The sequence below is a fragment of the Acomys minous genome (genome assembly GCF_964271855.1).
Source record: "Acomys minous genome assembly, chromosome: 7".
NCBI lineage: Eukaryota > Metazoa > Chordata > Mammalia > Rodentia > Muridae > Acomys > Acomys minous.
In genome coordinates, this window is record NC_140488.1 from 105,121,979 (window position 1) to 105,146,182 (window position 24,204).

At 40.1% G+C, this 24,204-nt stretch overlaps 1 protein-coding gene across 3 annotated transcripts in view; it reads left to right on the top strand.

Moving 5' to 3' along the window:
- Positions 1 to 13,511: 13,511 nt before the first annotated feature.
- RRAGB (Ras related GTP binding B) overlaps positions 13,512 to 24,204 on the top strand; it is a 53,163-nt gene continuing 42,470 nt past the window's right edge. The window contains exons 1-4 of one of the 3 annotated variants that reach the window (XM_084791093.1): positions 13,512 to 14,287; positions 15,090 to 15,123; positions 18,151 to 18,250; positions 22,468 to 22,551. In XM_084791093.1, coding sequence (XP_084647219.1) covers positions 14,196 to 14,287; positions 15,090 to 15,123; positions 18,151 to 18,250; positions 22,468 to 22,551 — 310 coding nt within the window. In that variant the 5' untranslated portion in view covers positions 13,512 to 14,195. The remainder of the gene's footprint in view (positions 14,288 to 15,089; positions 15,124 to 18,150; positions 18,251 to 22,467; positions 22,552 to 24,204) is intronic. The other 2 variants (XM_084791091.1, XM_084791092.1) reach the window with 2 other exon arrangements.

A 24,204-nucleotide genomic window follows, 5' to 3' on the forward strand; every position in this document is an offset into this window, starting at 1 on the left:
TGCCTTTTAGAAGCAGATACAAAACTGTTTAGGTTTAATTGCAAAGGCTGCCAAAGAAATAAAGTTATTTCCAAAAGTAATTGTTAATGTTACTTCTGTATTATAGTTACTTTGAAAATGCTGACAGAACACTCTGGAGTTAATAAATTTTTCTACAGAAGGGAGTTGATGTTTATTTCTTGATTTCATGAAATGAACACTTACAAGTGAAATATGTTGCTCTGAAACTCCGAAGACTAGTTTTACATATAAATTTGATTCCTAATGTAGCCATTCTGTAACTTTCACAAATGGCATTCTTCATATACACTTGTACATTTCCTAAAAGGGGTACCTTTTGGTTTTAGAGCTTAACCATGTTGTGTGTGTGCATCCTGCCATTTTTGGGTTTTTTCATTTCTGGAGCTCTTCTGCTCCTTCTTTCTGCTCTGGTTCCAGAAATGAAGCCATAACTGGTCACAGCACTTCTTCACTCATCTCCAGAGATTCGGGTGTCACTGAGTTTGTGTTATTTATTCAAGACTTTGAAGCTAAACAAAATAGAAAAAAAAAGTTTCACAGGTCTCATAGGATCTTCCTCCTCCTCCTTCTTCTCCTCCTCCTTCGTTTTCAAGACAGGGTTTCTCTGTGTAGCGCTGGCTGTCCTGGATATGCTTTCTAGACCAGGCTGGCCTTGAACTCACAGAGATCTGCCTGCCTCTGCCTCTGCCTCGGCCTCGGCCTCTGCCTCTGCCTCGGCCTCTGCCTCTGCCTCTGCCTCTTCCTCCTTGAGGACTGGGATTACAGGAGTGCACCACCATACCTGTTGGATTAAATTCTTCTAAAGAAGCGTTATCTGTGACTTTCCTTTGTCTCAATTTAAGAACTGTGTATGTGTGCATGCGTGTGCATATGGATGCCCAAGGTTGATACCAGAAATCATCCTCAGTCACTCATTTACCTTCTCCATTGAGCTACGGTCTCTTAGTCGAATCCAGAGATCACTAATTTCGCTAGCCTTGCCTGCTAGATGGCAATTATAGGCAGGCTGTTTCACCCACCCACTCTGGGTCTTGCATTGTATCAGCAAGTGCTTTAACCACTTAGCCATCTCCTCATCTTTGCGAACTGCCTTTAATACCAGTCAGTAAAAGCAGGGTGTAGTGGTGCATGCCTGTAGTCCCAGCACAGAGAGGCGGATCTCTGTGAGTTCGAGGCCAGCCTGGTCTGGTCCACAAAACAAGTCCAGGACAGTAAAGGCTACACAGAGAAACTCTGCTTCAAAAAAAAAAAAAAGAAAGAAAGAAAAAGAAAAAGAAAAGAAAAAAGACACACAAAAAAGATCAGTAAATAATACATTTATACTCACTTTCTGCTTTAAAGATTTATTATTTTTAGTTATATGTATGGGTAGGAGTTAGGGACTGTGTGCATATAAGTGCAGTGCCCTGGGATGCCAGAGGCCTGGGATCTCCTGGAACTGGAATTACAAGCAGTTTCGAGGGGCCTTTTAACAAACAAGGTTTACTTTGGGGCTGGAGAGATGCCTCAGCAGTTAAAAGCACTGTCTGCTCTTCCAGAGGTTCTGGGTTCAATTCCCAGCAACCACATGGTGGCTCACAACCATTGATAGTGGGATCTGATGGCCTCTTCTGGAATGCAGCATATATGCACAGAGAACATTCATACATTAAAGAAATTTTACTTTTATTGTTTTCAATTATGTATATGTGATGGGGTAGGGTGGGGTGGGTTATGAGTGCAATGCCCTGGGAAGTCAGAGGCCTATGATTGCCTATGTAATTCTTGGAACAGGAATTACAGGCAATTGTGAGCTGCTATGTGGTTACTGGGAATCGAATTTAGGTCCTCTGGAAGTTCAGCAAGTTTTATTAACCACTTAGCCATTCCCCACTCCATGCTTACAAGACAAGACGACAACAACAGCAACAAAAAGAGCTTTTGTCTTCATCATCTGTAAAAACAATATAGGGATTTCCATTAAATTCATTTATCAAATCTCTACCTTTAATTTCTCTAGATCTCAATATCAGCAGGCAAAAATCAAATGACCTGAACAAGTAACAGGAAAATTAAATTGTGAACCATTTCACAATAATTTATTGATGCAATCTGTTAAAATGGAAGCTTCAAGCCAGATGTGGTGACACACACCTGGCACTTGGGAGGCAAAGGCAGGCAGAGCTCTGTGAGTTCGAGCCTGCTCTACAGAGTAAGTCCAGGACAGCCAAGTCTACACAGAAAAACCCTGTCTTGAAAAACAAAAAATGAGCCTCAGAAAAGGTAAAGAACATGAATAACACAAACACAAAATGAACAAGAGTAGCCAAGGATATACTTTGTTGAGGCCTGCTCTTTCTAGGTAGCAAGACCATAAACTATGTTTATGTTCAATATACCCAACGACTGTTGGTTTGGTTTGGTTTGGTTTGGTTTTTTTTTGTTTGTTTGTTTGTTTGGTTGGTTGGTTTTATTTTTTATTTGTTTGCTTGTTTGGTTTTTGAGACAGGATCTCTCTGTGTAGCCTTGACTGTCCTGGACTGGCTTTTGTAGACAAGACTGTCCTCGAACTCACAGCCATCTGCCTGCCTGTGCCTCCCAAGTGCTGGCATTAAAGGCGTGCGCCACCACCGCCCATCCTCCACCAATGACCTTATTAATCAGAAAAAAAAATTCCCAACCACAAGCCCAGCTGGCCCCAACTGCCAGGCACACTTTCAAGGTTAGCTTGAACTTCTGTTCTCCATCCGTGTCCCTCCATCCCACCCCCACTGGTATGAGCTAATTGCGGTTTTCACCTTTAACTATGCGGTTTTCACCTTTATGCAATACTACTTCCGGCCTGGAGAGATGGCTCAGTGGTTAAAAGTACTGTCTGCTCCTCCAGAGATCCTGAGTTCAATTCCCAGCAACCACATGGTGGTTCACAACCATCTGTAATGTGATGTGACGCCCTCTTCTGGCCTGCAGGTGTACATGCAGGCAAGCGCTGTTAACATAATAATAAATAAAATCTTTTTTTTTTAAAGCAATACTACATCCCCTCAAGGAAGCATTTCAGATTCCGAACTAGTCGCCTCCCTGAGCTCAGAAAATAAAGCTTTCATTTTAAGCTTCTACATCTGAATTGAGTTTTCTCAGCTTCCACCCAAACCCAACAATTTCAGTTAGGCAATCCAGTGCATCCTAGCATGCACTGAATTCAATCCCTAGCACATCATAAAACTACTGTGGTGTCACATGCCTATATTGCAGACACTAAGGAGTTAGGGGCAGAAAGATAAGAAGTTCAGTGTCATCTTTGGCTATACTGGAACACACAACATCCTACCTCAAAAAAAAAAAAAGCTTTAAAAAGTATACAATTGGGACCTGGGGAAATAGCTCATTCAATCAAATGTTTGTCATGCAAGCATGAAAACATGAGTTCAAGCCTCAATATCCACCTTTTAAAAATCTAATGCCCTCCTCTGGTGTGCAGGTGTACATGCAGGCAGAGCACTATATACAAAAATAGAAATAAATCTAAAAAAAAAAAAACTTGGGTGCAGTCATGCATGCTTATTTTCCAATCACTGAAGAAGGTAGAAACAAGTAGTTTCTTGGGACTCTTAACTTACACTGAGCATCAGTTCCCAGGAGCGATCCTGTCTCATATAGCAAGGTGGGAGTCTTCTGAGGAGTGACATCTGAGGTTGACTTCTAGCCACACTCGTGCACACACATATTTTCCTCTCTCACTAAGAAAACTTCACGCAGGGCAGTGGTGGCACACGCCTTTAATCCCAGCACTCGGGAGGCAGAGGCAGGTGGATCACTGTGAGTTTGAGGCCAGCCTGATCTACAAAGTGAGTCCAGGACAGCCAAGGATACACAGAGAAACCCTGTCTCGAAAAAAAAAAAAAGTCAAACTTCAGCTTTATATGTATTAAAGGAACACAGAGATAAAATGCAGAAGTGATTTTTCAACTAGGGATGCGATCTCAATATATATAAACCTAAAAGACATATGTATGCATTCCAGTTACCTACAATTGACCAAGAGTTTCAAGGTAATTCAAAGATAATAAACAATGCTCAGTTTTTGACAACTGAAATGGTGCAATCAATGAAAAATTCCCCATTAAAAGACAAAATATCTCCTTAGTCTCCCTTCCATTTTTAAGCAAAAATAATCTCAAGGAAAGATTATTCTTGTTCACAAAATCACAGCAATGATCTTATTAGATTCTGCCTGATAATTATTGCTTTTCTAGAGGTTTTTTTTTTTGGTTGTTGTTTTTTGTTTGTTTGTTTTCTAGGACTCTCAGGTGGTACTTTTAATATTTCGTGATGCTAGGTAAGAGACAATGACTCACTATCTGATTCCAGATTTCACTATAATACTTACAATTTTGAGAAAATTCTCTTTTCAAAGTCCCCAGATACACTCAACTGGCTGGGCCCACCTGGAAGTGACTTTAAATTTGTGGGACCCTGCAAGCTTGATGCCATTCTGGCTTTCTCAGAAAAGCTTTAGAAACATTGATCCCAGAAGGGCAACCTTAAGTCTTTAAAGCTCTCTGGTCTTATCAATTAAATGAGTTTAATTCTGAAATATGACGTAGTTGAAACCTTAACAACTGTTCAATTATATCAAGGTAATAATGTAGAGAGTCCTGTCCTTTTTCTTATGCCGATAGTTACTTTAACCATTATAATCATATTCAGTAAGAGTTTCCAAATCCTGGAGGAGTCAGACAAAGAGATACCAAATTTAACTTTTAATTTTGAAACACAAGACAGATGAATTAAATCTCCCAGCACTGACTTCTCCTCCATAAACAGAACAAAGATTTATGGCTGCCTTTTGAGATGAATGACTGTGGGGCAAATCAATACGAGGGTGGTATAACTTTCTTTTTGGGGGGGAGTGGTTTTTGGGGGGACAGGCTTTCTCTGTGCAGCTCTGGCTGCCCTGGACTCACTTTGTAGGCCAGACTGGCCTCGAACTCACAGCAACTCTCCAGCCTCTGCCTCCCAAGTGCTGGGATTAAAGGCGTATAACTTTCTAATACCCATAGACCTGCGATAGCGTAGAGAGAGAGACAAAACCTTCCATTATATGCTACTCAAGCTTCACAGCCACAGGAGGGGGAGTCTTCCCTTTGTAGGGGAGAATCAGGATCCCAGTAAACTCTCCCAGTGTGGATGCTGGCGATTCAAGCTACTAGAAAGTGTCACAGTACTCACACAATGGGAGCCCACTTCTATAATGCGAAATAGATAGAGTAGCCTTGCCCCCCATCCCCCACCCCCGACCCCCGCTGTGGGAACCCTCATGCCCTATTGCACTAGCTAGATTAGCTGCCTAAACCTAATGTGCATCAGTAAGAGTGACTGTGAACCAAGCTCACTTGGTGCCATGCACTGTAGGGTATAGGTGAAGTAACCCAGCAGGAATGGCAAATACCACCTTCCTAAACCAAGAGATCAGGTTTGCCCTGTAACTAGGGACATGGCCAGCTGCATGCAGACCCATGCAATTGCCAGGACCAGGTGCTCATGAAATTTCCACCATCCCTCCCTATTATACTATGCTCAGTTGCCCCTTACTGGTAGGGTGACATAGTTCCCACTCTTGCCTTGCCCAGAGGGAGCATGCTGATGGGCTTTTAAGCAATCTCATGGCTCTATCCATCACAGTAACAGCCAGGGGCCCACGGCTGAAGACTATTGAGAGAAGCTATGCCTGATTCCAGCTTTCTTCCTGTTCTTGGGTATGCACTGAGTTACGGGATTTCAGCAGCTTCCCCGAGGAAAAAGGCATACTACAATCCTCAGGCTAGCATCCTCCTGCATCAGCTTCTCAGAGCAGCTTATCTTATCAGCTAGAATAACTCTGGGGTGAGTACATTATCTATGTCAGAAATGATAGGAAATTTAAGTTCTTAATCCTTTGTGGGAGTTACCAATTTCCATAGGGTGTTCTTTTCACGTGGAAAGCATGAATACAGATTTGGTTCTTTCCCAGTATGTCACAGACCACCCCAGCTGGGTGTGGGGGTCTCTGGGACAAGGGTCCTTGAAGGTTATGTGGGTAAGGATTTGGCGATGACAAACATAAACAAACACAGAGGCAGTTTGAATCTGAGTGTATTTTGAAGCTTTCTTTTTTTTTTTTCTTTAATCAATTTTTTTTAACTTTTTGAAATTTTTTATTTAAAAAAAAAACACAAAACACAGACTTTTAGTTCAGTATGTGGCATGTTGTAATTTCCAGTTTGTTCAATGCTTTAAAGCTCAAGGATGCCTCAGTGACGTACACAGGCTTGAAGCATCCTAGCTTTTGGCAAGCAGTCAGGAGACGACAACAACAACAACAAACCGGGTGGTGGTGGTGCACGCCTTTATCCCAGCACTTGGGAGGCAGAGGCAGGCTGATCTCTATGCGTCCGAGGCCAGTCTGGTCTACAAAGCGAGTCTAGGGCAGCCAAGGCTACCCACGGAAACCCTGCCTCGAAAAACAAAAACAAAAATCTGCCTTTAATCCCAGCACTCAGGAGGCAGAGGCAGGTGGATTGTTGTGAGTTCAGGCAAGGCTAACACAGAGAAACCCTGTCTCCAAAAACAAACAAACAACAAAAAATCAAATAGGAACAAAGCGACTAAGGGCATATCTGTAAACATATTATACATTTGAAAATTATAATATGAGTAAAAGTGATACAGTTTACAGGTGAAATGAAACTATCTGAAACTGGCCTACCACAAGTTTCTGAACCTAGAGTGATACAATAAGTTATTTTATATATATTATGTATAAAAAGTCGAGCATTCTCTACAGTTGAGTGGAGAGTGGGGTATGACTTTCACACGTACTCTGGTGCCTCATATTTGACCATGTCCCCTGGTGGGGGGGGGAGGCCTGGTGGCACTCAGAGGAAGGATAGCAGGCTACCAAGAAGAGACTTGATACCCTATGAGCATATACAGGGGGAAAAGGTCCCCCTCAGTCACAGTCATAGGGGAAGGGAGTAAGGGGTAAATCAAAGGGAGGGAGGAATGGGAGGATACAAGGGATGGGATAACCATTGAGATGTAATATGAATAAATTAATAAAATTTTAAAAAGTTGAGCAAAGATTTTTATATATAATGAAACAAGTATTACAACTCTTAGGAGATGTGTTCACTGAAGTGATCACAGACAGAACACGGAAGATGTGTGTAGTGAAGCAATCACAGATGGGACAGATAACATCATTATTATTCGGCACAGGAAAGTACAAAATTATCCAAGATGAATGGCATAATTCCAAGAGGAGGTTAAAGATTTTTTTTTTTTTTGGTTTTTGGTTTTTGGTTTTTGGTTTTTCGAGACAGTAGCCTTGGCTGTCCTGGACTCTCTTTGTGGACCAGGCTGGTCTCGAACTCACAAAGATCCACCTGCCTCTGCCTGCTGAGTGCTGGGATTAAAGGCGTGTGCCACCACACCCGGCCAGGTTAAAGATTCTTATGGTCAGTAATAACCTACATTTCTGTGAATCCTTAAAGTGTGATTATAAACTATTTTAATTCTTGTTAGTTAAGGCTCTCTTAACCATATACCAAAGCCCACTTCCAGCAACACACGTATAGCCAAATAAAATTTTGTTTCTGGGAAAATTTTTATCAATCATGATACTATTTTGTAATTTTATAAATGATTTATAAAGTGAAGCACTGGTTTTCCCAGAGATAAGGTCATGGCTAGTGACTCCATCTCAAGGGATGATCTTTTCTCCAATTTCTCGCTAAAAATCTCAGCCTAGGCTATCAGGAATAGATAAATTGCCACGAGAATTACGGCTCAATATTTTTTTTCCAGCCAAGCGTTCTACAGCTGGTTCCAGGAGACCTCCTTCCTTTGAAGTTATCACCTCAGTCTGTGGAATTTGTCACAGAGAATCTGCTGAGATCAGTGTGGCACCAGCAGGATGGGGTATCAGCAACATCTCTGCTTTTTCTCAGTGCAGTGTCTTTTCATCGGGTCCTCAGAACACTTTTGCATAGCGAAGGTTTCATATTATGCATCGGTAGAATGTCTGTTCTCACGGATCCTTTCAGGTCCTTCCAACTTTATGTCTCAGGGTTCTCAGACATTGAGAAGTACACTGGGTCTTTGGGCCAAAAGTAATTCTGCCTTATGTCATTTTCTTCTTTGTAACAACAAGATGGTGCCCTAATAAGAAAGGTTAGGATCAGGAGGTGGTGGCACATGCGCCTTTAATCCCAGCACTTGGGAGGCAGAGGCAGGCAGATCACTGTGAGTTCGAGGCCAGCCTGGTCTACAAAGTGAGTTCAGGGCAGGGCAGCCAAGACTTCACAGAGAAACTCTGGAGGGGGGAGGGAGGGGAGGGACAGAGAGAGAGAGAGAGAGAGAGAGAGAGAGAGAGAGAGAGAGAGAGAGAGAGAGCGAGAGCTTGTTTGGAATTTGTTCTTCTTCATACAACTAGTGATTGGCATATAAGAAACTACTGTTGCTGTTCTCAACCTCAGATTACTCTGTATAAAGTACAAATTTAGTCTGAGGCCATTTAGAGGCCCCAAAGCTTTAGTACATGAACCCTAAAGTTGTCCTGTTTACAGATAACTTAGCTCTCTTTTTCTTTGAAACCTGTTTGCCTTAGTTTCTTTTCTGTACCTGTGATAAAATACTCTGACAAGAGCAACTGAAGGGACGAAGGGCTTTTCTGTTTTGTTTGTGTCGTTCTTTGTAACAGTTCATCATGGCAGGGAAGTCATGGTGGCAAGCGCTTGATAGAGCTGGTCATATTACATACATAATTATAACAGAATGAAAAATGCAAACATGCCAGAGCTTGGCTCACTTTCTCCACTCTTATAGTCCGGGTTATGCTGCCTACTTTAGGAACCGGGTGCGGTGGTGCACACCTTTAATCCCAGCACTCAGAGGCAGAGGCAGGTGGATCTCTGTGAGTTCGAGGCCAGCCTGGTCTACAAAGTGAGTCCAGGACAGCCAAGGCTACACAGAGAAACCCTGTCTCAAAAAACCAAAAATATAAAAACAAAGATAATTGCCACAGATATATTCAAAGGTCCATCTCCTAGGGGACTCTACATTTCTTTCAAGTTAACAATTAAAACTAACCCTCATGATATTATATATATTTAGAGTGTATACAATGTGACGGGGTCATGATAATTTTATGAAGAATATAAATCTTCAGATTAGGTTCAACCAAATCAAGACAGAATATACATAGTAAAACCACGAAAAACCAACCTCCACATCATTTAGGACTAGATATACATATGATAAAAACAGTAGTGAGTTGAGATTTACTAAAATCCAGCATAGTGATTACACCTGTGGAGGTAGAGAAAAAAGTTCCAAATATATTAGTAAGTTCTTATACTCAAGGGCCCTTTTAGGTGAATGGGTAATGGGTATTTTTGTTCTCTAAATCACACACACACACACACATACACACACACACACACACACACACACACACACACACACACATATATTTCAATAAATAGAAAATTCATGAAGTTCTTCTGTTCTTCCCAAAGGGAGTTTAGAAGTAGTCCTCTCTCTCTTTTTCTTTAAAAAAAGTGTTTGATAGAAGGTAGCCATGAGGCTATCCAGGAGTTCTCCTTTGTAGGACATGGTTGAGTATTCAATCTCCTTACTTTTTAGAGATCAGTTCATATGGTCTGTTTCCTCCTGCTTCCCTTTTGTATTTCTAAGAATTTACATTGTTTGGTTCTTTTCTGATGGGAAACAAAGGAGCAGGGGGAAGGGAGGCTGGGGGAGGGGAAACTGGGAAGAGGGGAGGCTGTGCTGGGGAATGTATTGTATGAGAAAAGAAGAAAGAAAAAGAAAACGATTTTAAAAGGATCTATCCATTTTGTCCAGGGTATTCAGTTTATTGTCCTAAAATTGTTCACAGCAAATCTCTTATAATCCTTTGACTCTCTGCAGTGTCAGGTGTAGCTGCTCTTGTTTCCTTTACAATTTAAGGGTTGGGGGGGAGGGGGTCATTTTTTAATTAGCCTAGCTAAAGGATTGCTACTTCTACTTAACTTTAAAAGGTTTCTTGAGCTTTTGTACTGTTTTGCTTATTTGTATTTCAATGGTTTGCTCTGATCTTTACTAGATGGAATTATGCCTCTAACTTCGAACTTTTTTGTAGTTACTTGAGAAGGAACATGGGGTTGTTTCATTTTGTTAATTTATTTTCTTTCTTAATGTAGGCATTTTTGCTATAAACATCATGTTGGTTTTCCCCTGTAATTCCCTCTTTGTTCACTGGGTATACACATGAGTGCACTGTTTAATTTTTACACACCTATGGATTTTTACTAGTTTCTTTCTGCTACTTATTTCTAGTGTCATATCATAGTAATCAGAAAAGAAACTTAATATGATTACAATCTTCTTTAAATTTAAATGTCTGAGTTAGATGGGTGGTGCCTAACAGATAGTGTAGAGTATGGATCTGTATAGAGACAGCTGCTTGGAAAAGTACTATTTTATGCAATACAGGGTACCTTAGAGTGAGACAAATAGCCTGGTCCCAACACTACAAAGGGCCAGGACAGAAACTAAATCAAGTACCAATTAGACACATTATTTAGAAAAACTTTGTTTAGCTGGGCTCAGCAACACATTCTTGTAGTTCCAGCTACTTGGAGGGTTGAGGCGGGAAGATGGCTTCAAAACCAGGCTGGGCAACACAGTGAGACCCTGGCTCCAAAACAAAAAACAGCCCAGTTAATTTAAATGGATAAATTTGGACGCTAGAAAAGCCAAAATCAAGATAATACAACAAGCAGAAGAACAGGTAATAAGACATATGTTTCATCACCTTTCAAGTGGAAGTTAAAAGGTATTTCCCAATAACTAATAGTTGAATAAATAGAGGCTTAAATGTGAAAAGTTATAGATACCACACGAGCTACAACTGGAAAAAAGGTGTCAAGATTATCAAAGGGGGAAACATAAATTCACATGTAGAAACACCACAAACAAACAAGAAAAGAAAAGGAAGAGGCATACCACAGGTATTTTTTAAAAACTGACACTAACAAAGGCAAAAAATAAAATATGAGACTAAAGCAAAACACAGGCACCAAATGTATTAAATCTGCTGTCTGGAACACTGTGTTGCACATAATAAACACTCAGCAAATACATACTGACCTTTTTTTTTTCTTTAAAGATTCACTCATTTATTAAGTTTACAGTGTTTTGCTTGCATGTGCACCTGCTGGTCAGAAGAGGGCATCAGGTTCTATCATAGATGGTTGTGACCCACCATGTGGTTGCCTGGAACTGAACTCAGGACCTCTGGAAGAGCAGGCAGCACTCCTAACCTTTGAGCCATCTCTCCATCTCTATATACTGACTCATTCATGCAGGAATGCTGAAAACTAAAGAGCTACCAAGAAAATGCAAATGAGTATAAAATAAAAACTTCTCCTTGGACCAGTGTCTGTTCAAGAATGTTGTTTACTTTCCATAAATTTCAATACATTCTAGTGTTTCCTCTGAAATTTATTTCTCATTTTATTACATTGTAATAAAAAAAGCTTTTTTTTATTATTCCAATGCTAGTTTTTTCAACTTTTTTTTGCTGGACATAGTCAAACATACAGCCTACCTTTGACCACATGCTCTAGCCAAGTGAAAAACTGAGCATTTGGACTGTGTTGGGTGAAATAGTCTATATATTTCTGTTAGGCCAGGTGGTCTATGGTTTCTCTCAAGTTCACTTCTTCATACATCTTCTCTCTGATTGTTTAATTTGCTTTTAAATTAAGTATATAAGTCTATAATTGCTATTTATTTGGACTTGTCTATTTCTTCTATTCTGTAGAAATTTACCTCATATATTTAGGGGATGCTTGGAGCATACATATGTATATTTGTTATATGTTCTTGGTAGAGTCACTTGTTTATCATTGTATAATGTCTCTTTCATAACTTGCAGTCAAAGTTAGGAGTTTTAGGCTTGAGCTGATGTCATTTTATCAGCTATTAATGTGGTCATCCCAGCTTCATTTTGCTTACTTGCATGGAATATGTTCTACTATTTATTCTCCTTTGATCTACATGTATTCCTATGTCTTTTGCTTTTGTTTGTTTTGATTTTTCCAGACAGAGTTTCTCTGTCCTGAAACTCACTCTGTAGACCAGGCTTGCCTTCAACCTACAGAGTTCCACCTGCTTCTGCCTTCCTAGAGCTGGGATCAAAGGCATGCACCACCACCAGGCTTTCTAACATCGAATTTTTAACAGAGTATTTAATTTATTAAATGTACATTGATGCTCTGTCTGCATGAGGGTGTTGGATCCCCTCGAAGTAGAGTTACAGACAGTTGTAAGCTGCTAAGTGGCTGCTGGGAATTGAACCCCGGTCCTCTGGAAGGACAAACAGTGATCTTAACCACTGAGCCATCTCTCCAGGGCCATGTATTCCACAAGTTTTAGATGACATATAGTTTTATCCTAATTCTTTTCGTTTGTTTTGGTCATTGCTGGGTCCCTCTCTCCCCTTTTGACAGTTAATGTTTGATGGGAGGAGGCTGATGGTGGTGTTGGGGCTGCAAAAGGGTAACTCCAATAGAGGATTTCTCTTCAGGAGGCATGGAAGTTGTGTAGAGGAAGGATCATACAAGACCCCAGCTAGGGTTGGTGGAAGCTTACAATACTTTCGCTACCTTTTCTTTTTTCTCTTTTCTCTGTGTAGCCCTGGCTGTCCTGGAACTCATGCTTATCTAGACCAGGCTGGCATGCAACTCACAGATCCACTTGCCTCTGCCTCCCAAGTCCTGGGATTAAAGGAAAAGTTTAATGGCTGTTTTTGTTTTTTTGCTATCTTTTCTTATCAAAGTAATGTGTGCATATACATAATGTGTATGTGTATGTAATCTGTATTTAATACATAAGGGTTTAAGATGAAAATTAACACTCCCTTTATGTCACCTCTTACTCTCTGTCCTGCACTCCAGAAGCAATTATTTTGAATTATTAATTGGCGTCTTGTTTCTGGCATTCTCTATACCCAAATATAGTAAACATGCTCTGTTATCAGTTTTATACTTTCCTAACTCCTTATGAGAACTTATTTTCCATACTAAATTCTGTGTGTACAAGTACTACACTTGATTTTAAAAAATTTAAATACATTTGCAATTTTGAATGTTAAGTGGTGAATGTGTTAAAGTCCTGTGTGTGTATCCGGTCCTGGCAATAACAACTTATTGAGTTTTCTATGTGAAAGGCAGTTTAAAGAACTCTAGATGTATTGATTTTTTTTTTAATTATTAGAAGTGTCATATGGACTAATGGAAGGAAGTTACCACAATAGCCTTTTCTGCACACAACCCTAAGCATAAAGTGCAAAAACAGCTAGCTTGCAGGTGCTGGAATTGCAACCTTCTCCTTTAACTCTGAGCAGTGGGTGGGCGGGGCCACGTCCATCACTTTCACAGCGCCTGCGGGCCGCCCTAAGGGCCTATGGCGCGGAAATGAGAGCCCCCGCCACATGACGGCGGGTGGCACTCTGGCTTTCCTAGAGCAGTCTCTATGGTATTCTTCCAAGCACTCCCGCCACCCCCAAAGGGTAGCGGCACGTGACAGGCCTGGGACTACGGCAGGTTCCCACGTGATCCCGGGCTGCAGTAGCGTGGTTGCGGTGAGGTTCCAGCACTCCTGAAGGGCGGGCGCGGAAGTAAAGGCGTCCTCAGGCGGATTCTGACTGGCGGCGAGGTCGGGAGGAGCCTCCAGGCAGTGACCGCTTTGCTTCTGCAGCTCGGGTCAGCTCATTCCGTTACCTCAGCCTTTGCAGTCTGCACAGAAGCGGACCAAGTTACCTTTGGGTCTTGAGACCTTGGGGAGTAAGGCCCAAACTCAGGACCAATTCCTCATCCACCTTACCCTCCGTCTCCTCCATCTCTCCCTTTGCATGCACCGAATCGCTGGCTTCTTTGGGCTGGCCTGCTCGGCCCTGCCTTGAGACTAAGTTCGGGTCGGTAAAGGTAACTGTGGGAAAAGCGGCCCCCCAGTGGACAAAGGCGGAGGCAGAGGTAGAGCAGGCCCCGCGGGTTGCAGGCACTGAGCGTAGATAGGCAGTAGAGGAGGTGAGCCAGAAGAAAAGAGTACTGCGGATTTAGAAGGCACTGTGAAGGACTTGTTGCGCGATGGAAGAATCTGACTCTGAGAAAAAGACGGAGAAAGAGAACCTGAGCCCAGTAGTGGAGCCTCCACTGGGGGAACCCGAAGGATCGCTTGGGTGGGTGAAGGGTATTTATTATGTGGTACCTGGGAGGGAGGGCGTGCTAATTGTGAAGTGTATTGTGAAATGCAATAGCCCCTAACCTCCAGTGATAAATTGCTTTAATTTACCAGTAGGGTTGATTGGCATCATGCCCTTGATGACAGAAAACAAAAAACGGAAAAGAGAACAGAAACAGCCCTTTGCTTGGAGCTGAGATTCCTGGTTTATGCGTAGTGTTCTAATTGAGACAGTTCCGTGTTGTTTTGCGTTTTGTATTAAGGTGATTTGATGATATCACCTTGTTGGTGGTAAAAACGAGGGAGAGGACAGACATTTGCTGACCAATGACGTATAGTGCAACATGCCTATTTGAGAGCTGCGTTATATGTATTTTGTGCCTTTAATGAATGAAATATAGCTTGGAAGGACGATTGAAGGTCCAAAGATGCTTCCAGGCTTGAAAAATAAGAAGCTGAATTTTAAAAATAGTATTCAAAACAGTATATGAAAATATCGTTTGGTGTATAGACGTACCCACAGCATTGCTTCAGTCTTATGACAAAATATCAAATCTTGTATTTAAATGGTTTATATTCCTAAATATGTCTTCCTAGGAAGCATCCCCTGGGCTTTCCGAAGGAAACAGGGAACATAAACCCGGTTTTATAATTTGGGAGCATGAAGACTTCTGAAACGAGGTCTCATATGTACTTAGCTGTTTTAAAGAGTATTCTTCTGCAGCTCTCTGTTTACTTTTTAAAATTATTTCAAAGGCAACTAGATCATGGGGACACTATCTTTTGGTTTATATCTACAGGTGGGCAATGCCAAATGCAGCCATGAAGAAAAAGGTAAGATGTGTTAGGTACAGCAAAAACACGAAGGACAAGGTAAGAGGCTGCAGTTCAGGAAATCTGTCTTTTTCTGGACTACGGCGATAACCTATGTGGTCTTTTAGATTCTCATCCCTTTATTTAATGTCAGACTTACTTTGTCTAAAGTTAATCTCACTGAGACAAGCCATATACAAATATTGCAGAGCCCCATGTGCACATTTATTCCTTAACCCAAGTCAAATGTTACACACATTTTTTTTCCTAGCTGGAACTGGATGTTCTTTGCTTTGCACTTTTATGTTGGGACTTAGACAGTATCCCTAAGAATGTCGCTCTGAAGCACATTTCTTGACCTTTTGGGGATTTAGTGTCGTTTGTAAAGGGCTGGTAATAACCCTCAGAGGGCTATTGGGAAGTTTGCATGAGTATGCTCCCTGGAGAGCACAAATATAATTACCCTCGCCTTTTCATGGAAAGGTCTAATATTTCTAGCCTGACTTCATCTACAATTTAATTCTGGGCCTCAAGTTGGCTAGGAGGATGTTTTTGATGAATGTCTGATGTTGCTATCAACAAGGATGCCTAAAAATGATGGAAATCTCTACATAATTAGGAACAAAAATTAGATTCAGTGAAAACCTTAAAGAACTGTGAAAAGAAAGGGCAAAAATTCATTTGATTTAATCATTCTACAATATCCATGCATTAAAGGATCAGTTTTTACCCCCAGAAATGTTTTTGTGTTTGTTTTTGTTTTTGTTTCTCAAGACAGGGTTTCTCTGGGTAGCCTTGCCTGTCCTGGACTAGCTTTGTACATCAGTCTGGCCTCAAACTCACAGAGATCCTCCACCCTCTGCCTCCCGAGTGCTGGGATTAAAGGCGTGTGCCACCACACCCAGCCTCCATCTGAAATATATACAGTTGTTGTTTAATTAATTTTTAGTTAATTTCATTCATCATTTACTTAATTTTTTGTGCAAAGGACAGGGAAAACCTCCATATTAATTTTAGACTAGCTAACAAATTACATTTTTTTAGGTAAAGCTGTATATCTAAATTGTTGGATTGAATAAGCCCATTTCCAATATGTTTTCATTAATATCCTCATATTTATAATCACACATTTCAATAAAATATCTTAGGCTGGAAGGTAAAATAAGTAGCCCTTTCATTTGGAAAGGAAAGTTAACTGAACCGTATTTCATAAGCTTGGTGTTTGAAAGGACTCTTTGAAAGTCATTTTACTCTGTGTCCTAGTGTAAGAATATGTGACATTGTTCACAGGTGTTTTTCTTGTGTTAAATGCTAATACAAAAAAGATGGCTGTAAGGTCTTGCTTTCAACCAGATAGGTATTATTGTGTCTTTATTTTAATAGCTTGTTCATTATTTGCTGAGTGTATTTCAAGCTTTTTTTTTATATATATCAGGCCCTGGAGATACAAAGGATACAAAGATGCTTCCTGTGTCCTTCAAGAGTTTAGAGTCTTGTGGAACAGTTAGCAAAAGGAGAGACTGCAGAGATTTATGGTCTGCAATGACAAAGTAGTGCCACTGGGGGGCAGGCGAGATACCTATCAGCCTAAGGCAGTGGTTCTAGATCTTCCTAATGCTTCCTTTAATAGGATTCCTCATGTTGTGGTGAGCTCGCCACCACCACCACCACCACCATAAAATTAGTTTTGTTCTTACTTCATAACTGTAATTTTGCTGCTGCTGTAAATTGTAATAGGTGACCCTTGTGAAAAGGTTGTTTGACATCACTCCCCAAAGAGGTTGCTACCCACAGGTTGAGAAATGCTGGCCTCATTTGGTATTTGGGTCAGAGAAACTTTGTGGGGAGGACACTGGGGATTGAACGCAGGGTTTCACTTGGATTAGGTAAGTACCCTAGTGCTAAGCTCCATCCCCAGCTCCGGAGAAAATTCTCGAGATGATTGGTGAAACCAAGTCCTGGAGGATAAGTTAGACTTAGTAGAAAGAAGAAAAAATGATGGTAGAGAATACAGTGTGGATACAGACAGAGTCAGGACTCCCTAGGTGGCTGAAAGCAGAGACACTATAAGGCATTCTCTTAAATTGACTGAATGCTAAAAGTTGGAGGCTAGGAGAATTAAGAGGTAAAACCACATGTAGATAAGCTTCTTTTTCTTTTCTTTGTTTTTTGTTTTATTATTTATTTATTTATTTATTTTTGGTGGTAGTTTTTTTTTTTTTTCCAAGACAGGGTTTCTCTGTGTAACAGAGCCCTGGCTGTCCTGAACTCACATTGTAGACCAGGCTGGCCTCAAACTCACAGAGATCCACCTGTCTCTGCCTCCCAAGTGCTGGGATTAAAGGTGTGCACCACCACCAACCAGCAATAAGCTTGTTCTTAGGTGTAATTTAAGTGCCCAGTTTTGTTAGGGCATAAGAAACTTAAAAAGAAGAGGCAGAAGTTGGGCCTAGTAACACATACCTGTAATCCCAGCACCCTGGAAGCAGAGGCAGGCGGATTTCTGTGAGTTTGAGGCCAGCCTAGTCTACAAATCAAGTCCAGGACAGCCAAGGCTACACAGAGAAACCCTGTCTTGAAAAACTGAGAGAGAGAGACAGAGACAGAGAGAGAGAGACAGAGAGAGAGAGAGAAAAAAAAAAGAAGAAGAAGAAGAAGAAGAGACAGAAAGGAAATTGTAGACCTATGTGGAAGAGATGAAATCATGGGCTGGAGTGGAAAAAAAAAACTGACCTTGAACAGAAAAGTAGGTATACTAGAATGTGCTTGTTGATTATAAGAGAATAGGGTTAGGTTTCCACTAAGGTGATACTTTTCTACCGTAGTTCTAAATAAACATTAAGTCTAATAACAAACTCACCACAGTTGTATTGCTAAAATGCTGTTGTACCTCACAGCAGGTAAGTGGCTTTTGGAATGCGATCACTGTTGGATACAAGTAGCCATCCTAGTCACTGGTCCTTACAGTTCTATAAAATGCCAGTTCCAGAGGAAAAATGGCTCTCTTTACACTAGATTTGCTAACTTTTGTCCTTACTTTGTCCTTAGGTGCTGTTGATGGGTAAAAGTGGATCTGGTAAGACCAGCATGAGGTCTATTATCTTTGCAAATTATATTGCCAGAGACACTCGTCGACTTGGTGCAACAAGTAAGATGCTTCATCTTATTGTAAAGTGAGGTGACCTTGGCTATTAATCTGCATAACACACTTGATTGCAGTGGCTTGAGAATGCACAGGTTGATGAATTTGCTTTGGAGCATGCTTTCCCATTTTGCATTTCTCAGAATGTCTGGCCTAATTCTGGTTATGATTGCTCACTATCCTGGGGGGCTGCTTTCCTTTCCAGGTTGCCTGCAAAGTGGAATGTTCCTAGCTAACTTCTTATATAGCCTGCTGTTTCTTAGATAAGCATAGGGACCCTTTGCCTGCTATCTTGTGAGAATGCTTGTTTATAACTTTTTATACAGAGGGGAAATCATAGGTATTAACTAGTGTGCGATAAAACCTAAGATGTTTTTAATGCAGGAGTTAGTCATTGTCTCTATTAAAAGTCAAACGTGGAAATAGTAAGGGGAGAGGGATACGTGCTCTGCAGTCTGCTGTTTTTCTTTCTTTATATACATATATCTTCCCCTTGGAGCACCTACTCTGAGTTGGGAAATATCCTACTGAACTTTATGGCTAGAATGTTCGTATAGACTTTCTTGGCTATCATGGCTACTAAAACAATGAATCAGGGATCCTGGGAGTGCCCTACTTTGAAGCATCTGAATTCTGCCTTTGTTCTTGGCTTCTGGGTGAGGAGGGCATTGTTCTGCCTGGCCTTCAGATTCCACTCTGGCCTTCCAGCATCTTTTGTACTTTTAGCAACATGTTAGCGCTGTTTTATAAGGTGCCCCTATCTGGTTTTGATGACATTATGTTCTAGACTCTGGGATACAAAGGAGAAAGAGCCTTATCTCTGTGTGGGGCTTGGAGTATAGTGTAGAGTTCGATAACTCAGGAAGTTTTGGTGATTAGAAAGCTACTTCCTTGGGGGTGCCCGCTTTTAATCCCAGCACTCGGGAGGCAGAGGCAAGCGGGTTTTTGTGAGATCAAGGCCAGGCTGGTCTACAAAGTGAGTCCAGGACAGTCAGTGCTACACAGAGGGAAAAAAAAATAAAAGAAAGCTACTTCCTAGATAAAAGGACCAAGTCTATATTTCTTTCTTTTTATTATGGTTCTCTTCTGGTCTCTACAAATATTTGAGAATACTTAATATCTCAGTTTGTCTTACTCATTCTCTACCTCCCAAATTTTGTTATCCTTACCTTTTAAACATCTCTGGTTCCTCATTTGACATAAATTTTTTAAAGATTTCTTCGAACTTGTCTAATTATTTTTCTTTTTTCCCTTTTCTTTGTTATCCCATCCCTTCTATCCTCCCATTCCTCCCTCCCTCCCACTTTCCTCCTACTCCCCTCCCCTATGACTGTGACTGAGGGGGACCTCCTCCCCCTGTATATGCTCATAGGGTATCAAGTCTCTTCTTGGTAGCCTGCTATCCTTCCTCTGAGTGCCACCAGGTCTCCCCATTCAGGAGACATGGTCAAATATGGGGCACCAGAGTTCGTGTGAAAGTCAGTCCGCACTCTCCACTCTCCATTCTCCAGTGGAGAATGTCCTGTCCATTGGCTAGATCTGGGTAGGGGTATATTTTTTCTTATAAGACTTGAATACAGACATGGTTTAATTATATTTTGAACTCATTGTCAAAAAATGTTGATCAAGATAGTTTCCTATGGCTTGTCACACTTGTAGAGTTGACACCTAGCCTCTAGAAAGTGCACTTGTCCAAATGTTTTTCTGTCTTATGTCCTGATTTGATATATTTAATTTTTTTCTCTTCCAGATTAAATATATAGGCCTAATATCTGTATGTTTTCAGCACAATAGAGATGCTTATTGAACAACTGTAACTTATACCCACTCTCATTTATTCTAGTTTTCATATTATCTTTATTCTAATAGATGGTGAATGTATAACTCTTCTGTTTATTATGGCAAATAATAATTTGTCAATATTACATGATATTGTCCATATTACATTGTCTATATTACATTATTCATCAATTCCTGGAAGACCTTTTCTTCATACTTTAAACTCTATACACTTGATTGAAACAGCTTTTCTCAGTACCACTGGTATCTCTGTTTCTAATCGATCAGCAGAATTAGTTTATTACCCTGAATCCAAGAATTTCAGAATTACTGACACAGCTGAAAATAATTTTGGCCTAATCCAGCAGCATCATTATGAGCAGCATGGTACAAATTATATAATCCTAGCCATTTAAATAGGCCATTCATTCAACAAGTATGTATCTGGAAGTATTGCATTGCCAGATGCTGTCAGTGGGATGGGGTTCCTGCCCCTAAGAATATCTCATGTAGTAAAGTTGATTGGTACTTGGTTAGTATTTCCCGAATGTTCTTAAAGATAATAAAAAATATAATGAAAAATATTGGTTTTAATGTTTTAGCATATCATCATTAACAAGTTTGTCACTAATGAAGAAAGTTCTGTGTTTGTTGCTAAATGTAGTTCAGAATACATGTAGTACATTGTGTTTTATTCGTTATCCTTTTTTGATGCGGTTACTGATTTTCTTTAAAGGTAGTAAAAAGCATACTACTTTTAAAATGTCGTTTGTGTGTTTTCCTGGTTTATCATTCCTAGAAAAAGCCAAAGTTTTATTTTGTTAAATTTAACGTCTGCATTTTGAAATTTGAAGTAAAGAAAAATGATGACAGTAATTTATTAGCTAGATGTTAAAATGTGTTTGTTGGAATGGTAAATTTGTCACTAAAATAATAATGAAGTATTTTAGTCTCAAAACACTGTTGACGGCTCCAAGTTTCCTATCTTCTCACAATTCTGTTCTCTTGGCTTTTTATTTAATGCTTTATTACCCTGATTTTCTTCCATTGTCTTTAACTACCCCTCCCTGCTTTAAAAAGAAAAGGTAATCTTAATTATAATGTTTTCTTCTTTCTGCCCCATAAGTGTCTATGACTTCCCAAAGCTCTGTTTTTTATTCTTTTCAGTTGATCTCATGATAACAGAGCAGGAAGGTAAATAGGAGAACGAGAGGGACATACAGGGAACATAAATTTAACAGGGAATCAGGAAATGAGGTGTATATATAAAATATCTTATATATATCAAGAAAGGTAGTCAACCCATGAGAGAGTTTTAAACAAAAAAGTAGCATGGTCAGAGTTATTCTTTTTAATTCAAAATAATATTTGTGAAAGCTTTGAACATTATCTAAGTATAAGATGTCCATTTTGTTCTTTGTTGTCAAGCCAACTTTCTAGAGACAACCACTATCTGAGGCTACCATTCTGGCCTTCTCAGTGTATACAGTTATGCATGCACAGTCATGGTCATTGAAAAGAATGTTGTAATTTGGAGGTATCACTATATCTGTAATATGGATGACAGATTGGAGTGATACAAGGATAGAAACAGGTGCCACCTATAAGCCTGGTTTTCACTGGTGGCTGGACCTCAGAATTCTCAAGAGTTTGCAACTGTGGGAAGTAAATTTCTATAGTTTTTCAAAACTTTAGGCACTGGCCAGAGTTTTATTTGTACCAGGGTAGTGGTAGTTATGGTGCGAAGCTAGTGGGTTGGGGGCATGCTTAAATGGCAGAGTCAATCAAACTTTCTGGGAAACTTGGAGAGTTGTGAGGGAAAAAGAAGACTGAAAGGATGAGAGATTTTAAATTAGTCAGCTGGTTAAATTCACCAAGAAGGAGAAAACCGGAAGAGGATCAGATTGGTTGGGATGAAAGGAGAGATGAGTTAATTGGCTATTTTGACTTTGGGATACTTACAGTACAGACATACAGTATATGAGTCAGAAAATAGAGAAATCTGTACTAATGTTGCCTAGTTAGTATCTAAATTATAAATGTAATATTATGACACTTATTTTACCTTGAGAAGGTAGCCACTATTGGAGTCCCCAAGAACCCTGACATTTATGGGACAGAAAGAAGAATAGGAGCCCATGAGGGAGGATCTTCCAGAGAGTTTTGCAGATGTGCTGCCAGAGACCAAGAGAAGAGAATTATTTTTGAGGACAAGAGAGTAGTCAACAGTGTCATGCTGCAGAAAGTAAGACAAAGACTAAAAAGTCTACTGGATTTGACAATGGGACCATTGGTCACTTGATGAGAACTGTTTCTGGGATATGGGAGTAGAAACCAGATTTCTATCCCATATACCCCATATCTAAAATGTCACTGAATCCTGTCACTTCTTTTGTTATTGTCTTTCCCTTTCTCAGTAGCACTTCTTTCCGTTTTTTTTTTAGTACTAGACCGTATACATAGTCTTCAAATTAATAGCAGTTTGAGCACCTACTCTCTCGTAGACTCTGTTGGAAATACAAAGACATGTAAGATATGATTCCTTTTCCAAGGAGGGGGAAGTAAGGGGGAAAAGGAAGTCGTTTGAGCATCTGCTATGTGCCAGGCACTTTATGTACATAGCTATTTGAATCCTCACAGCACTCCTGTGAGGTCAATACGGCACTCTTTCCTATTTATTTTCACAGAAGGGAATGCTAATTCTAAAAGCTTTCACAACTTGCCCAAAGTCACACAGCGGTAGAGCTGTTATAGAAACTGAAGTCTGTTTGACTTGAAAGTCTATATGATTTACTTTATCATGATGGTTTGTGTCTATACAGAAGGAGAAGATAAAATTGTAAAAAACGTAGATAGCAGTTTGTTCAGGTTAACAGCTTGGAGATAGCCTCAAGAATGATCACCATGTGACTGAGTTAACTATCCCATCAATTATATAGAATAAAATTGCTAGACTTTGGGAAGTATTCATGACAGACTCTTTCATTAGTCCTTCTTGAGGTCTCTTAGTGCCTGGCAGAGAGTAGTTGCTTAATAAATGTTTGAATGAGTTCAGAGGGAGAGATCATGGGAAGTGGGATTTTTTTTTCAGGCAAGGAGGGCCTTTGGAGGAGGGGTGAATTAGTCTGGGTTTTAGGATTAACTTTGAAAGGAGGAAAGGGCTTTGTAGCAAAGGATGGAAAAGGCAATGGATAGTGGGAGGGAACAATAAAGCAGAGGTCGCAAACATCCAGCCTGTGTGCTGGATAAGGCCTGTAGATGTGTTTTCTTTGGCCTGTGCCTTGTTTTTAAAAAAATTGGAAGTAGTAATCGCAAGTAAAAATTTTCATTTAAATGGAAAGCTTAAGCTACTATTTAAACCCAAGCCAATAATTTTGCATGGAAAATGAACAATAGTTGAATAACTCATACCTCTGTGAGCCCATGGTAGATATTTACCCTCATATTTAGCCAGCTTAATGGTATAGATTTGCTCACATGGCCTGATTTTTGCAAGTTTGCGACCCCTGAATGTAAAATATGGTGGGGGATGGGGAGGTAGCAGGGCTGGGAGGATTATGAATAAAAACATAACGGGTTGAAGTAAAAGGATTTGTTAATGTGAATTACTGGGGATTATAAAGGTAGCTTGAAAGTAAAAATGAGAAGGACCTTGAGTGTACCCCCATTAAACATGGAGGAGCCATTGGGAGTGTTTTGAATGGGGAGTGATATGTTCAAAGTAGTGTAAAGAAGATGAACCTTGCAGTAGCCTAATGGATGATGTAATAAGTAAAGCTTTCTTGTAGTGTAGCTATGAGGCTAAGGGCCTTCCTTCATGTTGAGTGATGGATTATAAAATAAGGAATAGAATTAAGAGATGCTACAAAGGACTCAATTCAAAGTGAATTGAATATGGTCAGGAGAGTTAAAAAGTAAAAAAAAAAAAACCCAGTGGACTCATTAACTGAAGAGGATGTCAGTATAGTAGTTAGTTTTGTTGTGTTTTCTGTTTGTTCTATGTTTGTTTTCTGTCTTTAATTTTTGTGGGGCAGCTAGTGAAAGAAAGTGGGCTTGGAAATCTCTGTTAAATGGTGTATGTCACTGTCTTGCGTGCTAAATTTTAACATTAATATTGTAGTTGGAGATTGTTTCTGCTTGGGGTACTAAACTACTGAAATTTAAAAATGACTCACACAAGA